This window comes from Mycetomoellerius zeteki, unplaced genomic scaffold, assembly GCF_001594055.1.
Source record: "Mycetomoellerius zeteki isolate Tzet28-1 unplaced genomic scaffold, Tzet1.0 scaffold218, whole genome shotgun sequence".
NCBI classification, from domain to species: Eukaryota; Metazoa; Arthropoda; class Insecta; order Hymenoptera; family Formicidae; genus Mycetomoellerius; species Mycetomoellerius zeteki.
This window is the reverse complement of record NW_017257150.1, coordinates 53,157-80,028: the sequence shown is the minus strand read 5'-3', so window position 1 is coordinate 80,028 and position 26,872 is coordinate 53,157. Positions and strand designations below refer to the sequence as shown.

Genomic DNA, 26,872 nt, shown 5'->3' with positions numbered 1-26,872 from the left:
TTGGTGCCAATTTTTAGTGACATTTTAAAATTACTAAAATCTGTAGATTTTATATTCGTGAACTTTATATAGAAATCGAATTACATATAGCGCGTAATTATTAAATGTCATAAGCAATGAAGAAAATGTGTAATGATATGTAATAAATTTTCTCTCATCCACCTTTGAAAAATATTCTCGAAATGTCGGACACAGGTTGAGCCACAGGTGGCTTGCGAAGTAATCAAACATTCTCAGATATGATTCATGCACAGACCGTGCATTCCAAAAGGGACATCTATCAGCTTATTAAGACCTAACTCGCACCTAACGTACGTGTGTGTAGGGTGTCTGCCTATTAAGCCGTTTCCTAACAGACGTGATTCATGTAGCAACTCATAATACACCTACGTCACATCAGCAAACGATAAAGAATACGATTTTAATCACATTTTCAATCTCGGTGCGTGCGGAAAATAAAACGATTGTCTTTTAAACCAAATTTGTGCTCTTTAACTAGGTAACTAAAATAATTTTAGAGAGAGAGAGAGAGAGAGAGAGAGAGAGATGCGAACACGTAACTCTTTGTCTCTCTTCAGCTACATGCAAAACGATCATTTTAATTTACATCACACATTCTTAACAGCCTAACAAATTAAATTAATTTTCTAATGGATTTAAACATGTAAGAAAGAAAGAGAAAAATTACCTTGCTTTGGACCGGCTTGATTGATCTTCGCCCTGTTGTTAATAACATTACCAGTCGACTCTTTTCTAAACGGCGCCGCGGGTAGCACAAAGCCATTCGCCGCTTGTTGCGGCATCGCGACGCCCGACGGTGCCAATCCCTGAACAGCAGCCGCCGCCCGATCCTCCGTATAGAGCAGGAAACAGACGGTCACCCACACGGCGGTTGCCAGTACCGCCACCTTCAGCCACAGCGACCTTCTCCTGGGAAAACCCATTCTTCCGCCACTCTTCGATCCTTCCTTTATGCGCTTGCTGCGATCGACACCTTCCCGTGCTGCGATTATCGTACTTCTCGTGCGGCCTCGAAATGTCGTGTTACCTCAGCAACATCCTCTCGCCCCTCCTCGATCTGCCACCGGTCGGCTCTCGCCGTGTGACGTCGAAAGGTCCGGGCACCTAAGCTAGTTCCTCCTTTCTACGCGATCGAGGACGCTAATTAAACGCCCGGGTAGAGAGAGGAGGTTTACAGGAGACGCGTTCCTTTCACGAGCAATCGCGCTAGGAATTTCACAGCGAGAGCCTCGACTCCTGAGAACGATTCTTTATCCTAATCAAAATGACTGACAATCACTGACGTGCAAAATCGATAACTTTCCTTTCTTTGATAGTACATGTGTTTATCATCCGTTTCAGCGAAGCTATTCTTCACGATTGATCTCTCTCGAGATCTGCTGTTGCGATAGATGTGAGATAAAGTAGATCTCTAATTTTGCACTAGATGTAGTTTGCGATATACCGTGGCAAATGTCTACCTGTTTTTATACAAGGCAGAGTTTTAACAATGTAGTGTGATACGTTTATCAATCGATATGTCGCATTTGGTTCTCCATTACGCCAATGTAGAATGGCGAAATGGTTTCGTATCAATATGAATTAGCGTTGTAGACACTGGATATGATTTTTTATATTTTAATTAATATTTGCATATATGCATTACGATATGTATTTTCGGATCAAGCAGTTTCTCAACGTCACCGCATTCTCAGACCTGCAAAAAAAAAGAACATATTAATGAAGAGAATCTAACTTGGTATATATAACGGCTAAAGTTCTATAAAATATTAAAAGGTTCCAATTCAGACAAGTCTAATCTACTTACGAACTATCTCTTCAAAAAGTACTCGCGTGCTCATTCAAAATTAAAACTTTTACTTAGTTCGTTTAATAATTAGTATAAACCTAGACTATACATACATACATATATATATATATTAAAATTATGCATTAAGTGACAAGTATTGGGGATCATTTTATTTTATATTGGATTATTTTATTTAAGATAACAATTTATATAATTTTTAAAAGTGTATGCAATTAATCGTTTAAAAATGCGGAGTTACGATTCTGCTTGTTCTAATAAAATGAATCCTGAATTACAGCCGCTACAGAAATAATATTATAGTTTAATTTTTGACATGCTAAGTTGGGGCAAGCAATGAAATAAATTTTACCTTCTTGTTATTAATTATTCAAGATTCTGAAGTGTCAAAACTGACGTAATAACGAATATCTACGATATATTTAGTCGAATAGCTTCCGTTTCTTTATTTATTCAATAATTCGTCTGGCAGATTTCGAGCAATTTCGAAACAATTAAATCCGTTTTCTAGAATCACGAATAAATCAAAGATTTTATTGACATCTTGTCTAATTTTATTAATATAATATATTTTTAGACGCGCGCGATGTGTGATCAACTATTATTTATAAAAAAATAAAGTTAAAAATTTATACAATTTTTAAAATATAATTATACATTAAATACAAATAGAAATAAAGATTGCAGATATAATTCGAATCTCTAAAATATAGGTACTCTTTATAATTTATTTATCTTACTAATAAAATAGTATTATATAAGAAGAAATAAGTATGCGGAAATACGATCGATTTGGGAATTTTTCAATTAAGAGAATAATTGTAAATTTATGTGCTCGTTAGATCTACGATCCATAGTTCAGTGTATCTATAACACGTTCTTGCAAGTAACCCGACGCTAAGTAATCGGAAAATACGTGCGTCCCGGGGCTTTATTAACTTTGTATTAAATTAGGAAATTAGGAACTTTTAGTTACGACGCGGTGGTGTGCTTGTAACAATGTTAGAACGGTACCTACGTAGATTTACACATACGAAAGTAACGATGATAACATTCATGATCTCGACGTGTTAGCCATTCGATACCTATTACCAAATGGATCTTTTTTCATCGTAGAAAGTAGTATTAGTCTAGGAACTGACAAAAAAAACAACGAATCAGCGTAAGAATCGACGTTACGATAGTCATCTAATATTATCCATCATTTTCACACGTCGAGCCTACTGTACGGAATGATTATATTGCTGACATGACAAGCGATCGAACGCAGATAAGTGGACACGCGCGTTGCATTATGCGCAACGCATCGCCTCGCGTGGAAAAGTTGGCTGTCACCGTGTGCACGCAATCTCGCAGATTGTGCAAAGTTGTCTGCTCGTATCGGAGAATCGAGAGCTGCATTTGAAAAGATCGAAGTCTGGTGGGATGGTGAGATAACGATGAAAAGACCCCGCCACGGGCACATCTCGAGAGAGATTCGGGGACGGGACGTGAAAAGCTCCGGAAGAAGAAGCTCGCTCGCGTGTGTCACGCTCTTTTCGGGCGCGCCAGAGACGTTTGCTATTCATAGGCAGAGAAAGGTGCATGCACGTTTTAACGTAGCGTTTCGACCGTAACCGTATCGCGCGAGCCGTAAAGATGAGCTGCAGCGGATGCATCGAATGGCGATGCATCGACGGACGTTATGACGGGAAAAGTGCAGTTAAGTCAGCAGCTTTTCATCACCAAGAATGAGCGTCGCTATACTCACGAAAAATTACATCCATTCGTCTTATGAATAACATCGCTCGCAAAGAGAGAGAGAGAGAGAGAGAGAGAGAGAGAGAGAGAGAGAGAGAGAGAGAGAGAGAGAAATTCGTGATGTATACATTTTGGTGAAGTTTAGTTAATCGTGCTGTTGAGACGATATGAACACAATATAACTTATGTGAAACGTACATTTTAATAATGTCTAGCTAATCGCGTTGTTAATTGTTAACGGACATAGTGAAACTCGCAACTTGGTGGATTTTTATCTTACGGAATAAAACTGCGCGTTTCAGATGAGATTTACAACGAGATTATACTGAAGATAGGAGTAATTTAACTTTTTGTAAACATAGATTAGAATCGAGATATCCGCGCGGAACAATCTCACGATATTGCGAAGATATCTTCTCAGCGGTATAAAGTAAGAGGACTTCGCAGATCATACTATCTTCCTCAGACGGCACGAGAGGCCTTCCATTTCTAGTGAGTGGAGGGAACATTGTCTCGAGTAGACACACGTGCGAAAGCAGTGTGTGCTCTGGAGAAACGTTAGTGAGAGAGTAGTCTGGCTCTGCCAGAACCGTACGTAGCAAAGTGGCATGGTCGCTTTTTAGTGGTCGTTACTATCGGAGACACTTTTCCGTAAAAGAGTTTACTACTTCTCGTCTCTAAAATGTTCAGGCCGATGTATCGGTCTGAAAAACCTTCCTTTTCTTTCCTTTACGATCTGGCAGTAAATATACTGTAAGCAGCATAAGTGTGGCATCTCTCCTGTCGCGGCATCTCAACAATAGGAAAAAAAAAGAGATAAGTGCAGAATTTATTTTGCTGCGAAGTAAACTGCTCCAAGATCTCGGAAGTAAGTCTGCCGCTAATGTCGGGCATAAATAAAGAATCAACATAACTAAATGGTAAGAAAGAATGATCACGATATAAAGAAAACGTACAAAACTGCGGGAGGTAGATTTAATTTACTGTAGAATTGAAAATAAAAAGCTTTAAAATAGCAACGAAATTAAATGAGCTCCCTGAATTAAATTGCAGAAACAACTGACACACGCCGTATCGCGTGTTACGGTTTGACTCGAGATTGAAATATTTCTTGAACTACATAAAATATAAGTTTCTCGTTTCCTTCTTCATGTATCTACATATTACATCATTTATATCAAATATCGCTGTGCATAAATAACAAAACTAATTGAAGACATTCTGCAATGGTATCTGAAATAAAAGCGTTTCCTGTGCCGATTTAATAAAAATGTGTTTACGTCTATAAAGAGTCGTAAAGAGCTAAGAGATATGAGAAAAAAAATAATTAAGTTTACCTCTGCCTCTCGAATGCTGACAACACCAGTTGTGTTGCCTAATCTGTGATCAAACGGAATAGATATAAAAAGAGTATACTTGTGATTTCTAAAAGTTTGCTTTCGTAAATTTCGTCATAAGCGCCATCGCCCTTTCGTGTTAATCAAAGTTAGACCGAGCTGCTACTGAGGATAACATCGACCTCGCGTGTCACTGTTTATTTGGGTTAGGTTCTATTTTCGCTACCAGTCTACATATGAGTCCACCACCGACACGAAACGAGAGCACAATAGTTGGACTCTTTGTCCGTCGTTAAACGAATTGCTTAGGTTAGGAAGGTGAGAAACGTCTGGGAAACGCTTGGTACAGGAAAGAGGTGTCAATCAACGTTCGATAGCATCGGCAGCGTGCATATATGTCAACGTGTCACATTTCTGAAGCGAGAAATGTGGATTTATAGATAGGCACAATGATAATTCCGTTTTTCATTCAAGTCACATTTTATCGTTCTCTGTCTAAACATAAACTTCCTTCCTCACAGTTAAAAGCAAAATAACACATTATTATACTCTTCATGCATATGGCTTTTTCTATATTTATTCATCTCTTTATTTTAATTCGGCAACAATACCATGTTTATGTTACAATAATTTCATATTTTCATGGCGTTGAACACATCGCCTGACCTATAAGAGCCCATATCGCAGTTTATCATTGAATAATTTTGACGGTAGGTAAAATCCATCGCGAAAAGCATTCGACGGATTAATCAAATATCGACCGCTAATGGCTGTAGATAGAATTTTGAATTTTTGTTAAAAGCGTTTAAATGTATTCTGCAACTCGATTTTTTTCTAGCGAGTCAGTTAAGACTGAAAAAGTGTACTTCCTTTTCGATAAAAACACAGGAAGCTGTGCTGTGTTTCTGACCACATGGACAAACATCGTCATGTGCGACATCTAAATATTTTTCTATATGCGTTCGAGAAAAATGGAAGAGAAAGCCAGAAAAAGTGCGGACACGTGAGATAAAAGCAGTGGAAAGGATATCCGCAGGATGGGACAACAGGAACGATATCCTACTAGTCTACGTGCGTCCAAACCAGCAAAATAAGCCGATCGGAATCCCTAGCGGCGATACTGTGCGATGCGAGCGTGGGATATGCAATAGCGAGCACAAGGGAAAGGAATCGCTAGAAGACGATTTCTCTTCAAAAGAATTTTAAATCTGCATGAGCCCTCAAACCGATAACACTCGTATTCGAGGTAAGAAAGATTGGAGAAACAATCGGAGAAGAAAAGTACTTCGCTCTTGGTGTACTCTCTTGATACACGATGTATCGCTATCAATATCAAGTCTGTTGATTTAGAAAAGAGTAAACTGCTTTCAGATAAACGGTTTCATAGTCACGCATGCGAAAAAAAAGATAAATCGAGACGATATTCTAGCATTTATAAAGATATCGTTGACAAATAAGTATATATACACAGGGTGTCCAAATTTAATTGTCAAAATTTCAGGAACGTGTAAATAGAATCGATAAATTTAGGAAGTCATTTAGAGATATGCTCTTTTTTGCTTCGTTTTGAAGAAAATCGCAAAAAAAAAGACAAAACGTAGTTTTTATTTTTGTAATTATTTATTACTTATTCATTCATACGTATTTATATGGTCACTTCCTTAATGTAGATATTGTTCAAAATTTAAGCTTTTTTGCAATAATGACTCATCGTTCCGGTATTTTTCTGTTTGAAAATCGACGCGCATACTCTCGCATCGCCTCTGAAGTATTTATTATCGTCGCAGAAATCGTACAAAAAAACAATAATATTCCATTTTTTGAAAATTTTTTTGTTTGTTTACATTTTTCTGCCTTTCACTAGATCAATGTTTGGTTGCAACACGAACTGTCAGTGCTAGATGCAATGCTTATGTTGCTGCAGAGGCTAACTGTTTTGAACAATATCTACATTAAGGAAGTGACAACGCGAATAAGTGTGAATGAATAAGTAATAAATAAGTACCAAAATTGAAAACTGTTTTGTTTTTTTTTTTGCAATTTTCTTCAAAACAAAGTAGGAACGAGAATATCTCTAAAGAACTTTTTTTTAAATAATTTTTATCGATCCCCTACACCTCCCAAAGTTTTGATATTTAAATTCGAAACACCATATACAATAATACTAACAATAGCATGACTAAAATATTCAGAGTTTTCCGCAAAAGCGCATTCTGATATAATTGAATAATTAAGTCAAAAAGCGGAAATTCTATGTACGAGCTTTTTGATTATATTAAATTATTTATAATTAAATCAGAAAATACTGAGCGCATAATATATTATGTATATATATATATATTTCGTGAGCAAAAACATTTGTTTAATACCATTACATGTCCGAAATCCATTTTAAAAGAATGATAAAATTCATAATTTCACAGTATAATTTTTTTAAGTAACCGCCCGGTTAAATACTGAAAACCACCGCGCTCTACAAACGCCGGATTAACGTTCATGGTTAAAATTCCGTTAAAGCGAAAATTTGAAATTCCGTGCCACGCCGCTTAGCGATGGAAATTTGCATGAACGTTACCGCCGTTATACGTCCTTAAGATGCATCACTTCATATATTATGCAAAACTCAATGCGGGATCTGCCTGCACACCGTAGCACGGCGAGCGAAAGGAACATATTCGACGGCGAAGAATTTTCCGAGCTCGACGGCGCACGAAATTGCGTCGCCGGAAACGACCATGTGTCGCGATCTGATAATCGGGAAAATAATTGCACCGCGTCACGGATTACCGAGGCGCGTCGCGCAGAGAGTTCTCAAACGTTAAAGGGATAGCTCTACTTTATCTGTTTATTATTCTAATTTTAAATTATTCTATTTTTTATACTCTTATTAAAAATATACGTTTGTATTGCATTTATTAAGAAAGAGTAATGAAATATTTCACATAATGCAATTTTATAACGAAGGAGATTATAGCTAAAAAATTTATTGAACATTTTTTTTTTCAATTCAGAATAAAGGAAGAATGCTGTGTCCAAACATTTTATTCTAAGATGACGAATATACCTACATCACACCATTGCAAACATTACTATTTCTATTAACTCTTTATCAATAACTAAAAACAATTTATGTCATCGATGGCATCAGTTTGTCGGACAGAATTTTCTTTGATACATTTTAATTTAATCAGAGAAATTATTTGAAAAATCGACACACGACAAACGTGATAATACGGATCATGTAATGTGTAAAAGCGTATCTAATAGCTCGCGATACGGTATTGTCACAGGATTGCGGCCAGTTCGATACTGGAGTGGTTTTACGGTAATCTCAGGGAAATATGGACATTAAACCCCCCCTCCCCCAAATTCTCCTTGCCGAGAATAGAGAACACGTTGGCTTGTGAAACGTGGAGCAATAAAGAGTTAACACGGTAACCGCTAATGGAGTAATGGACGTTCCGAGCGTGCAGACATCGGCTGGACTTTCGCCAAATGAGTACGTTCTTCTAGGGAATATTTGCTCGATACCATTCCAATTCTTTTTTATCTTTTGCGGCGAATGCGTCCGCACGCAAAAGATCGCCTATTTCTTCTTCGATTTGTTTCGATTAGTTATGGAAGTCTTAGTAATCTTATAAAGAGCATGATCATCGAACTAATGTTTCCAATAAAAAAAATTGGTTTTAAATTTATCATAAAGTACCGTATATAGAATCTACGTGTTTCAGTGACGGGTACTGGTTTACGAAAGGCGTATGATTTAAAGATTATGATTAAAGTAAAAAGTAAACACGTGTGCGTGACTATGATTGATTCACTTTTGAAGTTACGAACTAGCGCTAAACTACTGTTAAATCTGAGCTACGATGTTACAAGGGATTTAGTCGGGTTTATGATCTTATACTGTACTACTTGTAAACAGTTTTTAATCATTTTTGTTGTTTCTCTGGAATTAGATTAGAAAAAAAGGCAAAAACAGTTAAATTAAGGTTAAAATTAATTGACGCTGATGAAACTGACTATTAATAATTTAATATCAAAACAATTCGTCAGGAAATATAGGTGTAATCTACCAAAAAATTTTGACGGCGGGCTAATCGAGCCTGACTAATTGTTGTTTCATTTAAACGTATACGGTTACGAGGCCGCAATAATCTTCCATCACGCTGCCTAGACCATGTCTGATTTCATGACAAATGATCGCTTACCACGATCCTCCGATTTCGGAAGGATATTCACACACAGACAATCGCTTAGGTAAATCAGGTTTGGACGCGATGCGTGAGGAGTCACGCGCCTCGTCGGGTCAGAGGTTACGAGGTCATCGTAAAACCGCAAGAAATCATTACGTGACTGGGGACCCTTACGAACCTGTCGTCGCTCTACCGTAATTCCACGCTAATGGCGACCAGGCAAAAAGTGCTAACGATTTTTCAGTCAACCGGGACGCCTCGTGGTCGCCTCGCAGTCCCCGATTATGGGGAATCGTGGCCTAGATTTCCGCGATCGATCGCTCAAAAGTTCGGAAGTGACGTTATTCGAGCGTGGATGTGATGCATAGGATTCTATTCATTTTTTAGTTAACAACCAAACGATGATTTTTAGTTATCATTGATTGTTTCTCTTTGTTTGAGATTTTCACATATTATTGATATGATTTTAAACGGCATTGTTTTATCAATTTGTTGACAAAGGAAAATTATATTAATTTTAAATTAAGCAAATTATTAATTTCAAATTAAGCAATATTAAGTTTCGATTATTTTTCGGTCTTAAAACACTCGCGTACTCTTGAGAATATACAGAAAAAAATGTATCACTGAGTGTTTATATATATGTATGATACAAATATTATTTTTTGAAAACTTTATTGTTCTTCATACTTAGACAAATATTTTTGAAAGTAAATTACGATCGACTGGCAAGATCTTAACGATGAATTTAGCGGTTCGGTGGAGACTCAGTTCAGGTCTGCCGAGCACGACGTTACGGTGCGGCTAATCAAATTTTCACCTGCGGAACGACTCGCGCTCAATTTCACAGGACCGGGAGTGCTGTGCTGAAGCTCCTCGAGGCCGATACTAATTAATTTTCATTGAATTAACGCTGAGTGCTCGGCGAGTCGCGCGCTCGAATGCCAAAGGAAACCGCTACCGGCGGATCGTACCGTGCTTTGCAGAGTCGCGCGCGATTCAAACACCGTGAGATCGCGAGAAACATGCTCTGTATTTATCGGCTCGAGCTGCAATTAATAGCGCGCGTCGCGGAGTCGGAATCGGAGTCGGAGTCGGCTTCGCCCGCGCCGTCGCGACTCTACGTGGAACGTTTATGAATGAGAGAATCGATACGCGGTTCGCGAGGCATGCGTCGTAAATCAAGAGGCCCGCGAATTGAACGTGCGAGATAGCGCTTCCGCGTACAAGCGTTTTATGCTCGACGGAATGGAATCGGCTTGCAACAGAAGTAACGCGTTATTATCATCCATCGAGATGCGAACGGAACGCCTCTCTTCTGACGAGGAGAATCAGCGAAGAGTCGGTCGCGTTCGTTCTTCGAGAACTGTCATTGAATATCCGTATAGTGACGAATGGCGGCGAAAGGCGCGATATCGCGGGGAAAATTGTCACTTTTCCAAAAAGCGAATGTCTGAGGATTCCGCCGTCGTTTCTCGGCGTAAAAATATCAAGCATTTCGAGTGACACTTCGTGCGACATGCCTGCCGAATCCGAGACAGAAAATAGAGAAGTGCGGCGGTTCCGCAACATTATTCGCAAAACAAAGCGCCGTCTTTTATTCCTCCTCTCTTTCCGAGAAAATTTTTATGTCAGTCATAGAGATCGTTTCTCGAATGCGTGAAATCGAATAAGAAGCAGGACAGACAATGTGTCGCTCCCATTCGCACAAGATGGCACGATCGGTGCAACAACGGCTCGTTTTGATTACTCGCTGGACCAGAGTGGCAAAACGTGATTGGAACGAGAAATCAGAGACGTGAACTTTACGACGCGACGTGGACCACGTTCTGTTGCAACCGCTGGGCGTTCTTCGTTAGATTTACATATATGTATGTAACTAGTGCCAGTGTGTGCTCGAACAGTTGACGTGGAAATATGGCGTTTACACAGCTGCCATGCGGGACAAAGCGTCTTTTAATTAACGCGCATAGATCAACCTCAAACAGAGACAGGTGTGCGGAGCATCGAATCTGTCCTGATATCAACGGCACCGACATTATTTTCATATCGCGCGTGTCACGTACGAAAATAAAGTAGCTTTCTGTGACAGCCGATTCAATCGTTTCCAACGCGAGACTCGTAGAAATTAAATAAAGTCACTTACAAGGAAGATAAGAGTCTCCCAGCTGACTCTTTCCAATTTTGATGAAACTTGATGGGTTTGTAGAGCCAATTTTCGATCTTGGCCGATTTCATCCCCAAATATGTTTCATTGTCGATAAAAAAAATACGCATCGAATATTTTTAACCCTCTACAAATCCAAGATTCAATAAAATTGGAAAGAACACCTGGAGGATCATTCTTGTTAGATCTAAATCTATTAATAAACGTTAATTAAAATTTGTTTGACCCTTCCTGAAACATTTCACATTGTTTCGTCGAACTAGATGTGTTTACGGTTTACGGTTTTAAGGGGCACTCGTGACTTTGAGTGACGTAGTTGTAAGCATATCATCGCAAAGGGAAATTGTTTGCTGCCATGATTGAAGCTTTTGTGATTGAAGGTAAATACATTGTCATTTTCATGGTTATTTCAATAGTGAAATCTTTGTATTATTTAAGCCATAACTTTTGTATACGAGCGAATATTACAATAAAAATTATATTGAGTGTTCATATTAGAGTTTTAAGATGATGGTGCAAAAATTACACTCTGATAATCGTGAATTACTTTCTTGTATCATTCGTTTTATTTTTAAATCCTCCTCAACGGATATAGGCGAAACAATCCCACTGATTTTGGTATATGTACATTTTGCATCAGTTTAGATATTTATACTTTTCCCTGTTGTACGTTAATTTTCATGTTTACAAGAGATTACATTATGTTCAGTAATAAATCAATTCTATTTGTAATATAATTACACGGAAAGAACGGTTTTGCAAAAGTATTTAAAAGTTTAGCAGGATACACAGATCTGAAAATAGTTTTGTTAGATTATTTCCAAATAATTGTTAAGTTTTATGACAATGTTGTATAAGATTTTAACATTCTAGGAATCAGTTAAGCATTTTACATAATTGTTTTTATGGTTAAAACAAAATTATTTTCAGATCTGTATCTAGCTAAATTTTTAGATACTTCAGCAAAACCGTTCTTTTCATTATGTAGATATGTGAGGCATTTTTCTGTGAATTTTCATATCATTTTAAAGTTGAAATTGACGGAATAGCCTCACCCTACCCTATATAGTGTCGAGGCATTCAAATCCTGGCACTAGTTCGCCGAATAGCCACGACGATCGTTTAACATCCTTGCGACTGGCAACGTAGCTTGGAGAAATGGCGGCACCGTTACAAGCTGCGAATCCAGCCGTGCATTTCTCCAAAACGCCACCGGAGTGTAATCCGTCGACTTTCTCATTGGAAAGGAAACGCTTGGCGTAGCCTGGTCACGTTTCGCCCAAAATACACGTCAACTCGTAGCACAAGCACGAGTCCGAATTTGCACCGTTCGAGTTCTCAACTACGCTCGTCTCGGCCAAATGTTTCGCGTTCCTGTAACCGAGTGACCCGCACTCGTGACGACGGTAAGTGCTGTACGCGCGCGCAAAATTCCACCGGGTAAACTGAAGTAAAGCACTGTTGAGAGGACTGCGAATTTAGATTTGTCGAGTGTACCGCAGCGGGTTCTTTTGTAAGATGGATTTCGAATGAATATTGCTTTGTGCTATGGCAACGTATGTCTCGAGTATGTTGGCAGGGTTAGAAATAGATTAGAATGTCACATGGCGCATACGCACGGCTTATTCGCCGAGTCACGGACCATCAACGAATCGTCGCGAAATTAGCTTAGACTCGTCAATGTTACGGCGGAATATTAAACTGTGCACCGTGGGGCGAGCATGAAATCAAAACAAATAGGGTCGTATTTTATATAGAGGAGCATGAAGCAAAAGCATGAAAAGGCATAGAAAAAAACGAGACAGCAAGAAAGATAGCGAAGTGACGTTCCTCGTAAGAACGGTTCAAAAATCCCTGGATAAATATTGTTGATGTATCTACATCGTTCGTACATACCGGTGCAATTTGTTATATTAACGGTTTCGTCGCTTTGTCTCATCCGTGTGCGAACAAGCAGCGTAAATCGGAGGGAAAAAATGCAACTTATGCAACGTGGCGCGCGCATGGTGACGGTAGTGGCGTGGCAACGACGTTACGTCAAGACTTGGAGCCCTGACACGGCGTTATACATGCGTCTTTCCGCTCTGATACGCCGAGAGAGCGCGCGTTCGCACGACCATTGTTACCCTGACGTTCTGGCGAAGGAAGAAAAACGAGAAGAGTGGAGAATCTGCCGTTTACATCCGTATGTAGGCAAAAACGACGAGAGGAGGAGGACAAGAGGATATGGGGTAGACTCCACGGCATTGGTACCAGGCTACCAGGTACCTTTAGAGAACACGTAATTCTGCAACGCGCCTGTCAGATCCGCATGACTTAACACACAGAGAAGACACGACGACGCGCGAGAGCCGAGATGACTTCATGCGAGTCAAGCGCCACGGAAAAAAGGGAGATTACTTGTGTTATCGATGAAAAAGGAAGCGATAAATCGAGGAAAACGATAGAGATATACGCGTCAATTGTATAATACTTATCCAAGTCGAAAAGTATGCCTTATTGTCTTTACGAGAGAGTCTGCTATTTATGCATATACCGTTTAGCTTCTTATTCTTCTGTAATTGTTTTTTTGGACCATTCTCTTTCTCTTTCTACATTACGTTCTAATTTTACGTCTAAAATTTTTTATTAATACGTTGCCCTTGCTCGCATCATCTTTCGAAAATATTAATAATTTTAAGAGAGACATATTGTTTGTGTCAAATTTGAATACACTGAAAAAAGTGATCTTGCAGTTGCAGCGAAAATTATCTAAGTACGAAAAATAGCTGGAATAGATAAATTTCTAGCAGGTACTGCGATATTGAATATATATTGCATCTAATCGTATAGATGACAGAGATAGAATTTATATTTGTGCTATAAATTCTATGCGTACGATATATAATTTTCTATCAGATACAAAAAACAGCTATAATTCTAGCTGGAGCAGCAAAATATTTTTTTGTGTGTATACAGAAAGAGCTTCTGTCCCTGGAAAGCTCACGTGCACTCAGCAAAAGGTTTCTTCAATTCAAAGAAATATTTCTTTGCTATACGGTTAAAGAAAAAAATTCTTTGATTTGAATGTCATTTCTTTGATTTGAACATAATTTCTTTAAATTAAATAAATGTTTCTATTTGATTTAAAAAAATAATGTTCAAATCAAAGAAATTTGTTCTTTAACCGTATAATAAAGAAACATTTCTTTAAATCGAAGAAATCTTTCTCTGGGTGTGAACAGTTAGGTGACAATGACACATTTCATTACATTTAAATCATTTGATATCGTATTTTTAGGCAATAATTTCGCTTTATCTATTTAGTGAAATTAAATAGATAAATTAGATTTGTGCATAAAAACTGAAATATATTCATACTAAACGGTATATATATGTATAGCTAATATGTATAATAAAAATATGAAAAATATAAAAGTATATAAAATATAATAGATATATAAAAAAACGCAAATTAATAAAAAATTGTTAGAAAATTTCCTACGTTGCATAATATTTAAAATAAAATCACACTTTCTTATGTCTAAATTAATATTTAAATGAAAAAACATTTCATTGAGATATCACGATAAAATTCATCAGTAAGATATACATACATGCATGTATAATATATAAGTAAATTTTTTCTTTTTATAAATAATGAATACAATTTTGAAGACATTTAGAATCAAAATACAAATTAAGGTGCAAATATAAAACATAACTATCTATCAAATCAATATTTAATACATTTATCACATAATTTTAATTTAAATTGCTGGGATCCGAATTGTGACGATCTAATAATAAAGTTTCTTTCTTCAAGATATATTGACAGGTTGCACGTAACATCGACCGTGAGTAAAATAATCTTCTACAAACGAACATCTCTCTCTCTCTCTCTCATCCAGTTTATATATTTTAGTTCATTTATCAGGAAGAAAAATTTGTCATCATACTATAGTCTCGTTCTGCCATGCATGTTTGCACAAACACAATCAACTTTTGACAGCGTCAGAGTGCGAAACAGCCGGTGCGTAAACTCTATAAACGAGATGCTCCAAATGAATCTAATATAGGTTATAATAGATTCGTAAAAATAGATATTTAAAAAGATCTTCGAAATTAATTTACTAATATCGTAATATCATAATGAATTATCAAATTAATTCAAAATATCTTTCTCTCTGTAGTTTAAAATATTTTATAATAAAATAATTTGCAAAATATCTACTGATATCAATCATTTTTTTATTTATACTAATTAATATTGGTACAGATAATAATGTTGATATATGAATAGATATTTTGTAAATTTTTTAATTTATAAATAATAAAAGAAACCAAAAGCTTTAAAGATCAATATCAGTCGCGCTATAGAGAAACTAAAGCGAGGCAAACAAAGCAAGAAAAACAAAACGATCTGCATTAATTAAGAGGGTGCGACAGAAAAAGGATCTTATACAAAGACAATCATTTGATCTCTGCATATCGAGAATCTCGCAGTTAAGGATAATCTCGACGGTGCAAGGACGAAATGTAAGGGAGAATAGGTGACAAAAAGAAAAGAAAACGATAACAGCCGGTGAAACAAGCGATTTTCCTGTCGGGAACGACTTACAGTCCGCTAGTCACATTGTAGTATTCTGTACCTTACAATCTATGTAGCTACATCTGCATGATAGCACGGAAACCATTCATAAAATGAAAAAAAAAGAAAGAAGACAAGAGAAAAAAAATAAACTTATATAAAATCTTCGGAGAAATTATTCTTGTGTGTTGTCTTTTCAAAAAGAATATTTTTAAATTCTAACCCACCCTTCCTCCTCTAAATAAATGTAATCATTTTTATAACTTACTGATTATATATATAAGTGGAAATTAAATACTTATTGATTCTATATTTGCGGAGTATATATTAACATCGCAAATGACAGACCTTATTAATTTCCTCGATATTAAAAATTAATGTTATATTAAATCGTTTGAAAATTTAATTTAAAATTTCAATCCAATTCATATTTAAAAGAGAGTATTCGAAATAATTCGCATTTAATCATACATTGAGAAAGAAAATTTTCTTAATTTTAATTAATATATAATATAGAAACTGTGCTCTCGAGATACAAATATTAATCGATTATTAGAAACGCGCGATTGAAAGTTCTCAAGCACTCAATCGCCCGTTATTAATTATAAATATTTAATTCTTAATTTTAGTAAATATATTTATTAAAATTAAATTGATTTAATTTAAATAAATAAAATTTATAATATAAAATTTCTCACTTAATAGTAAACTAAAGCATTAAAATTAGAAAGTGACTTTTTGTTGAAAAGTTTACTTGAATCAAATTCGGATTTAGCATATTTCAGTGCAATACTCGTTTAAATATTGTAAATAAAATTTGTAAATACTGAATCTTCAAACCTTTTAATTAAAAAAACGGCATTTAAATAAATATGTTCAATATTTATTTATGTTTACAAACTTATAAAAATAATAAATACATATTAAATTAAACTCTTCATTAAAGTTGCCTCTCGTCAGCAATACGCGGCATCGCCATCTCTGTCCAGCTGACCCCTCACTACACGGAAATAGAAAACCGAATAGTTCAAAATTAGGTGCTATTTATGAAGTCTCCAACGCCCAAGTTAACATTTTTTAGCTTGTCCTGGTTAACAGGAATTTAAAATTGGGAGGGCTGAGAATAGACATCTACTCAGCCTCTCCGTACCTTAAAATTAACAATGGGAAATCGTTTATGGGCGCAGAATTAGGAGCTCTTTATGAGTTTTTAAATCAGTGCAGTTTCAATTTTTAAGCTCCATCCCTTACACTCAAAACAATCCCAAAACCAGTTTAAGCTCTAGAGGTAAGTCATAGAAAATAACATTATATCTACAATTTCATTAATGTATATGGTTCTAGTATTAATATATGGTATAATCCTTTATTTTTGAGCTACAACTCCTAAGCAGGAAAGTCATCCCCGGCGTCTTGCACACAAGAGAGAACTATGCTTGAAAATCGAAAAATAAACCATTTCACCACGGAAAATTATTTACTGATTTAAGAGTTCATGAAATATGCATAATTCGATTTTTACATAATTGATTTTACAATCCCTAAGTCACCCCCGGCGTCCGGCATGCAAGAGAGAATTATGTTTGAAACTGTTTTGTGTACCGTATCTGTCAGTATCTTATGTATTTTTATTATTAATGTTAATGGGTTTTCATATCCTTTACTACGAAGCATCAAATATTAATCGTTGTTATTCTGTTAACTACCGATAGTTGATTTTCCAGTTTTCCAGTTTTCAATATACTCGTACCTATTTCTTTTTCAGTGTACACAATATCAATAATATTCTCCGCTATGATCGGTTTGGAAAATTGACGAAGCTTTTCCTCGACGTTATTTTAATATTAAAGAGACTTTCCATGGGCGACGATGACGTTTAAAAAATTAATCGCGTAATTCCTTAGTAAAAAGATGCGGCAAAAAACGGAAGGAGAAAGCAGGAGCCTCTCGCGCCGTGGCGTCGTTCCACGCCACGCCACTATCCATTTTTCCGCGAGAGAAGCGAGGAAAGGATAAGGGTAATTAATTAATCCGGATGAAGGTACATCCAAGAACTTCCTGTCTCGCCTTGTGCTCTTTATTACCCGCGCGAAACAATGGCGCGCGTGCCTCTGAGGCCCCCAGGAAATACTCGGCGATTCGCCGCAACTAACGTAGCACACGCGCCGTCGTAGATTTGCATGGAGTTCGAAAAGTTTTCAAATAAACACGGCGAACACCTCGGCAAGAAAACGGCAGCAGTTAACGGAACTTTTCCATTTCCGCCTCTCGCCGTTCGTCTGCGAAAGTGGAGCTCGTGCCGCGCGACTTCGCCGTTCGTATACATCTTGCAAAAACTTAAAACCCCGAGCGGTCTCGTGAGAAACGATTCGCTGCTGAGAAATCCCTTAATTATAGTGTAAGAAGTGCAAGTGTAAGAGTTAATCTGTCCGCCTTCGTTACGACCGTCATGTAACGATAGAGTTATTTCTGCATCTTTTAATTATCACATGAAATTGAAGTGTAATTTGAAAGAAGAATGAAAAAAACGTTAAATCATTTTTTTTTAATTTATAGGATATTTCATTATACATGTACATATTTTAATGTATCACCGATTTAATTAGTAATATCGCTTCAAACATTCGATTTATCGGTTTATATTATATGTTTTCGAAGTATATCAGATTAATCCATTAATATGCATGTACCTAAATCTAATTCTATTCTTCATAATCGAATGAAGTTTTCCATACATTAATTCTTAATTCCTTCACGTTACATTAAAATGCATTTACTATGTAAAAATATTTTTGGATAATGGATATAACTGAATAAAGCTTAGAATTAGATAAAAGATTAAATATTATTGGTCTGTATTAAACACCTGTTAATGCATGCAATAATTCAAAAGTTTTTTTTTCTTAAAAAAAAAACATACAATGGTATTGTAAAAGATGTATAGTTTTTAAAAGATTTACTTCTGAAATTAAAAACGAGAAAAGTACCTAATGAATTGCGTAAAAGTTTAATATGCAAAAAAGGCATTTTAAAAACAAAGTTTGTTTCAATTTGAAACAAACAAAAAATGACTTCATTTAATTAATACATTATATTTAATGTACGCCTACATTTGCAAATAATTTTTTTAATCACGAAATGCACAATTAATAAAATAAAATGTTGTGAACAAAGTTTTAATAAGTTTAAACAGATAATCGCGTCAGAATCGCGGCGAGATCACAATACATACGATATCGTACTGCCATTAGTGTATATATCGAGCGCTATGGCAGAGATGCTCTGTAGAAAATTTCAATCTCATCACCGACCGTGAGAACATTCCTCGTATTCTTCTACTGTCACGTATGTTTCCCTTTGGGAAGAGATATTGCTTACGACTCTTCCCTCCTCCTGTAAGCGTCGTATGTGATAGTAATGACACACTCGTGGAATAAAAATAACGGTGAAATAACAAAGAAAGTACTTCACGAATTTTACGATACTTTATTTATTTTATATATTATTTATACCATTTTATTCAAAGCATTCTTATAAGTTAAGTTTAATCGATTCTCTCTATCTCTTCCTCGTGATAATATTAGAAAAAAATAAATTACAAGATCAAGTAATGTCAATTTAATTTGAATTTAATTAATATTCAATATGAAAATGAATAGAGAATGTGGACAGCTAAGTTTTATTTATAATAAACAACTAGAAAATGCTTCCTTTCAATTTTAGATGTACAATAACACCGATTGCTATCGATCGGTTACTTCACCGCAACGTGATGATGATTAAAATTAAGAATGCAAAACCCACGCACATTCCGAAACTTTCTTTCGTGCGAATCACCCACGCTGATAACCCACACGCGACGCACTACTTTGCCGAAGATCATACATAAGCGTTTACCGAATTACGACAGCATCCAATCAGAACTCCTCCGTAACGGATGCGGCGAACTAAAGCCCCAACCCTGATCGATCTCGCCCGCAAGTTTCTCCAAGGCCGTCAACTCTGGTCGAAACTTTCGTAGTCAGGGATCTGAGAGGATTCCTCTCTGGTAAAGACGCCGTTTCAACAGGTATTTCTCGCCTTTTTGCGTGCGAGATCGTCTCGCGGATTACGACGGAATCGTGCCGTAACGATATTAACGAGGTAAAATGTCGCTGATTGATTCGCCATGTCGTTACAGCACGACTGAATGATTGAAGTACCTTGATAATCGCACGTCGCGGCATTCTGTGTCCAAGATACGATCTCATCCGCGATGCATGAGACACGCGAATCGACAAAACTCATCGCAACAATTTTATTGAAATATGCAGCACGAAAATTCGAACATTATCCGAAATTTCTTGCTGACCTAATTTCGAATAATTATCCGAAATTTTCTCATGAGAGTAATTTATTTGCTACTAAATACAAATACTTATTATTAATCATCAACATTGCATATCAAACATTTGTAATTAATCCTTCAATGGCAACATGAATTTTAACTCTTCAATAGATCTTTGAGAATCAGAGCAATTTTTTTATTGTTCCGGATTATATAAAAATATGAAAAAATTTTGGTATACTCTTGTTAAAGGTTTAACAACGAGTTTTTATCATCGGAGAATTAAGTTGGATTGTCTTTTATTTATTCCTTATAGATTTTTTTTACCGATTTAAACTTACTTAGTTCTTAGATATAAACTTATCTATCAAAATTCACAATCAAAATATCAATGATGCCTTAAAAAGCCTTGTTGCCGGCGCGTAAAAAATTAAAACATGTAAAAAGACCAAAGAGCTGAAACATCAAAAGCAAACAATTACCAGCTTCATTAGACTGAAATTTATTATTTAATTTTCACACTGTCATTCATACTTTCTGTGTGTTACTGATAACAAAATGCAAATTCGACGAAGTAGTAAATGCATTTGTGAAGGGACCAAGTCTATCTGCCCATACACAAAATTATAAAGTCCTCACGAAGGTAAGCCAAAATTTCGCGGCGGCATTCGCATTAACGTCCACGGATGAGTTATAACATTGTACCATGAATAACATTATACCGAGTTCGTCGAATATTATTTCCGTACCTATGTAGTACCTACGTAAGTACGTACGTACGTCACCCATACCTCGCGCTTCGTATTCCGTAAGATATGTATAATGACATTATTACGAGCTCCTGAGGGGATATTTCGTATCCATATAAGGGTTATAGTCGAACACGCGACGCAAGCTATTCTTACGCGGATTCCCGCACGCACGTTTTCACGGCGCGGGCGCGGCGCAGCGTGAGGAACAATCGCGCGAGAGCGCGTTTTTACTGTGATAGAGTCGCGATCGCGCGTACGTTACCTCGTCGCGGTTCACCGTGTACACGTAATAGAGAGGAACGTAGGAATTTCTGCATTGTTGTTTGACATTCTAACGGAACGTACGCGGGGGTATTTAATTAAACCGACGGTCAGAATGAAGCGAGGAGAAGCGAGTGTTTGCCCGCCGGCCCGGTCGGGATCGGCCGGCTGCGCCGCTTGGGTTTCTGACCCGACGTACTGACCCTGTCGTATCACTTTAATGTTTTGCACCGAGGAGAATATGCGTCCGTTTGCATTACACTCCGCGGTAATGCCTCGGATGTACGTATCTCTACGTGATATTCATAGAGACGCACGCATACAACTTTTCTCCTTTCCTTTGTCATTGCGCACAAAACGACGCGTCTGAAATTAATGCACCGAATGCAAATTGTCATGTTTTCGAAGTTGCTGTCATTGACACGATTGAGATACATATATATATATATACACACACGTTGCAATGACGGCATTGATCATCTCACCGATAAATCCATTCATTCTTAATGACCGTGTGCAGAGATAGCAGATACAATAATAAATATATATACGTGACGAGAAATGACGGTTGCGTATAAGTGAGAAGGTATTCGCGATTAGTTTTGAAAATTTGATGATTTAATCTTTCACGGTTAAAAGAGAGTAATGAATGTTCTCTGGAGAATTTCACGCCTCGTACCGACACGCAGGCTGGAAATGTTGCGTGTATATCGAGGCAAAATTGCAGTCATACGGCAGAGATTTATGTATTCGCGATTCTGAATTAGCGAGGTGCGTAGCTGCGTAGGTTTATGTGCATATGAACTTATATACGTGCACTTAACGCTCGAGTGCAAGAGCACAAACAGTATATAGTATTATGTAAACTTCCGCGAGACAAATTTGCCTTTTACAAAATAAAACAACTCGTAAACATAAACAAATCATAACTCTCTTACATCTTGCATTTACACATATACGCAAAGAAAAATTTAAAATTTTTACTGTTTTTAGCAGTTTTTAAACTTTTTCAATTATTTTGAGATTGTAAAGAATTTTTCTATAGATGCCTTTTAAAAAGTGTAAGATGTTTTGTGCGAGTGATGGTCGATTTTTTTTAAAGAATCGATCTTTAGGATGGATTTGAAGTAAAACAGAAGGTGATTCGTAGTAAAAAAATCGGGCGTCAAATAACGATCCATCAAGAATCAATTTTTGAATTATATTTTTATTAAACGTTTAATCTCAATTTTTAATTTTTCTATATTTCTCTAATATTTAATATTTATTCCTATTATTAATATTTCTTCCATTATACGCAGAACCTTACACGGAACAAAAATCAATATCTTATAAATATAAAACTTCAAGAGCTATTCGTCAATAATATATGTTTATTTCTTTTCAAAGTATTTGTAGACTTTGACCGCACATAGCGAGACTTTGACTTAGAGATTCTCCTACTCGAGTTCTCCCTAACTATTATGTTATCCTTGTTTAACATTCGGTAAACAACAAGAATAAAATGAAAGTGTAAAACAGTCGGGTGAAATTTCTGCAATCTAGCGTTGAGCACGTCTCCCAAACGCAGTTTACATTGGATCGGTTTTTGGTCCTAAGAATTCATTGAACCAATTCATTGAATTAATCGGAATTGTAAAATCGATCTGAAAACATCAATTGAGCGAGACAAAAGATTTGATTTATGAAAAAACTGAGTCGAAATCGTTCATCTCTACTTTATGCCCCTTGAAAAAATTTAAAATAAAAAAGCTAATAATAATATACTGTATTAAAGTTATAATAAAATTTACTTCTTTGAAAGATTTCTTTCGATCCAATTCTAGCCAATAAATATATTGATAATAAAAATAAAGGCAAAAGACAATATATTTGTTAGTAATTTGAAACAGCCAATAAGTAGATACGATTTGTAAATATTAGCTATATCTCCTACGTTTAAAAGCTGCTGGTAGCAATTACTATGCTATGTCGAAATACGATCGACCCATGCATTTCCGCTGGATTAATTGCCTCTAAACGGGGCCATACTAGGGTGATAGGGGTGCGGAGAAAGAGAGGCGACTCGTGGATGAGCGAGCTCGGGGGCGCGATTAAATCACGCTCGTTAAATCGAAGCGGACGGTGCGGGTGCCGCAAAAATTGGCTCGTTTATTCCAACCGGCTCTAAAATCGACACTATATGACGTGGACGAGCGATGAAAAATTAATGAGCCCACCGGTTGCCACAGTCGGTCGGCCAAAAAGAGGGCGACGTGACAATGTGAGACCGAAGAATGGAGAATATCTACGAAACGATAACAGTTTTCCGAGTCGTACGTATAGAACTTTTTCGTTCCTTTTTTTATGCGTCTGACCGCGACGGAATTAAAATCAAAATCGTTGACCGCGACTGTCGTCGCGATTGGAGATAAGTTAAATCCGGTTGTCTGCGACATTTGTACAATATTAAAATTAATCAACTTCTCTCTCACGATATAAAAATTTACACGCGTGAGAAATCGCTTCTGCGACTCTGATTCCGATGATGTTAATTATCAATTTTAACGACAGAGAATGAATCTTCTTTCTTGCCCGATAAATTCATCATGCACAATATTATAATTTCAATTCTCTTCTTTGGTCGTGGTGTTCAGAAATATCTGATTTATGGTCGATTACACTCCGAATTCAGTTATACCGTCTCAAGGAGCTTCCTATTCGCGTTCTCCAGCAAATTTCTTTTTCTTTTCTTACTTCTGCCATCAGCGAAACAAGTGAATAACTTTCGACTCGATTCCCGATGAAGTGGTGAGCTCGATATCAAATTGGTGGACTTCATCGTGGGATTCGCCCGATAGAAAATTTTTAATGAAAGTCACTAGGGAGGATACGAAAGTTACGGAGAGACCAACGAAGCGAGAAGAGTCTCCGGTAATCTCCGACATCTTGTTACAGCGTGGTGTAAGAAAGGCAGAGGAGATCGGCGAGCGTCCGCATCGCGCCACGACCTCCTCGTTCAATTAAAGCGTCAGCGTCCGCGGAAAACTTTTATATGAATGGTTTTCATTAACGTCGCGGACTTATTAAGGGCATCTTCACGCGGGCATTAATATCCCCGTCGCAACGAGTTTTGTTATCAAGCGCGACCATTCAACCCGTAGGACCCGTAGTATAGCGACAAGCACGGTACTACCTATATTTTAACATCGGCGAATTTGAGGGGACTACATAAAATCCGCGAAACTACGAGATTCTTCTCTACATACCGTTCGTCGTTCGTAGTTTCCTCTAACTAGAGAGTTTCTTGTTTTTGAATACGATAAAAGCCTCAATATTGGTTCCCGCAAGTGCACTGATCTATTATATCGAGCTGAAAAGGGAAAAGGTTCACGTTGTCGAAGAGGATTTTTACCATTGTATGTGGAAATACACCACCATTATTGTTATCGTATTGCCGATAATATTTTGTTCTGAATAAGAAGCGGAAGTAATTCATTTTGGTGCGTGTGATATTAAAGGACTAGCAACAATAGCCGGTAATTTGCTATTCGGAGTCACGCCGCAGAAATGTATTCTTGCGTGATGATATATGCATCACGCGCGTAATCGTACGGTCAGTTACACGAGCACATCGCCATACGTTCGACTAACCCGGTGATAAAACAAATCGTGACAAATTGCCAGTGAGATGTGGCAGTCCCGTGCCACGCAATTGCACTGGGCGGCGACGGTTTCATCGAGTTAAAGAACGAAAAAGCGCTACGAGGAAAGTGTGCGAACTGCATGAAACATGGTTTCACCGTAAATAAACGTTATGTTTATATTTACCGTTTATTTATTAACATTACGTTCTTTGAATAATACACGTATAAAATACGCATTCAAGATAACTGTTTCTAAAGTTTAAAAGTAATATATTCCGCACAGAATGTGATTTAAGTAACGACGATTACAACGGTAATCTGCACTCCGCAATGTGAAAAGAACGTCGGGCACGAGAAGAGAGACAGCACCGGAATTATGCCTGCGCGAAAGTAATTTCTGTGGCGAGTGTCTTCTTGATTTCGCAGAGTGCACACAGCCTCCGTGGACTTTCCGGCTGTAATGAAAAATTGCGCTTGCGCATGTCCCATCTCTTAAGTACGTTCAAGAAGCTGATTCTCTGGCACTAACACCGGTACTCGCAATGTGCGTGTACCGCCATAGTTTCCCGCCAGACTACTGCAATTTCGTATCAGTAGAAGAGACAGAGAAAAGCTTGAGAGAACAGCGACGGAGAGAGAGGACGTGAAAGATAAGACAAATGGAGATGACAGAGAAGAAGCACACTCCGACAAAAAAAGATAAAAATCGTAGACAGTAGACATACAAAAAATGCGTAATGTCCTCAATGCTACACTGTATGAGGAGAAAATACATAAGATACAAACACATCACTCTATTCCTTTCTTATGTTCCAACAAAGCTACAAGTAAATCTTTAGCACGAAGAAATGGATCACTGAATGTGGTCGAGCTCTGCATTAAGTAACTGCTAACGAACGAGTAGTTGCTCTTAAGTACCTAGTAAGTACAGAAGTAAGTAACAAACATCGTGTTCTTTGCCGTTCGACTTCCTTTCTATTCGAATACAAAATGGTAATCTTGAGCCATTTCTGATTTCGCGGAGATGTTTCTACAGTTGATTATACAATCGTTGCGACAACATATGCATGATTGTTTAATATCAATTAATATCAAAACATAAAAACAAATTGCAGTATATTAAAAATTGATATTTTGCACAAATAATAAACTACTGAGAATTGGAGTTTTTTAATTTAAACATAAACAAGAGAAGGGAACTATTATATTTTCGGTCAAAGCGGATCCTATAGTGCTTACAATTAGTAATGTTCATATGTATGTGAATATACAAAGAATTGTTTGTACATAGCACCTTAGTCGTTGCATCTATCGTAGAATCGTTATGAAGAGATTTTATGACAGTTAATTTCCTGCTAATTAAAGTTTAGATATCCTGGAAAATCTTTATTCGCAGAAATGCAAGCAAGAAAATGTACACGCACATCAAAAGTAAATTCAACATCTTCATAAAAATTTATTTGTTAGATTTATAGAATAAATGACATTAATCTTTTTTCACAATATAATTTTTCCCCGATTTTATTTGCATTTTCAGAAATAACCGGCTACTCTCAGAACAGCATTGCGCCTTTGCTGGAGAAATCTCATTAACTTTTAATTTACGTAAACATCATCTAGAGACTAAGACGGCTGTGTAAGCTTTTTAAAAATGATAAAATTGAAAAAATAAGTAGTTCGTATCTTATTCGCATGTGCAATCCCACATGTCTCTTATTATGCGTCCTCGTTTTCCTCCGCTTTCTGCGTACTGGCACGAGCTCGCAACGCACAAATTCGTGCCGCAATTTCGCCGTAATTTAATTTAACGCGGCATCGTCCGAGCAAACTTTCTCGCTTCCTAAATCCCGTAGGAGCTCGCTGTCGGGCACAAGCGGATGGATTTTTATCGCCCTCTCCCTATCGTGCCACTGCTCTCTCTCTCTCTCTCTCTCTCCCCCTCCCCCATTCTATCTTTCTCTTCCCCTCCCTCACTCTTTCTCATTCTCTCTCACTCACTCAAATTTACAAACTGATTTTTGATGGAATTGTGAAATTGGAGTCGGACGAAACGCATGAAGGGACAGAG

At 37.0% G+C, this 26,872-nt stretch overlaps 1 protein-coding gene across 3 annotated transcripts in view; it reads right to left on the bottom strand.

The window, feature by feature from the left end:
* Positions 1 to 26,872, bottom strand: part of Pgant9 (polypeptide N-acetylgalactosaminyltransferase 9) — a 106,655-nt gene that overhangs the window by 69,263 nt on the left and 10,520 nt on the right. For 2 of the 3 annotated variants that reach the window (XM_018448041.1, XM_018448042.1), the window contains exon 1: positions 689 to 1,439. In XM_018448041.1, coding sequence (XP_018303543.1) covers positions 689 to 944 — 256 coding nt within the window. In that variant the 5' untranslated portion in view covers positions 945 to 1,439. Of the gene's footprint in view, positions 1 to 688; positions 1,440 to 1,465; positions 1,718 to 26,872 lie in introns of those variants that run through there. The other variant, XM_018448040.1, reaches the window with a different exon arrangement.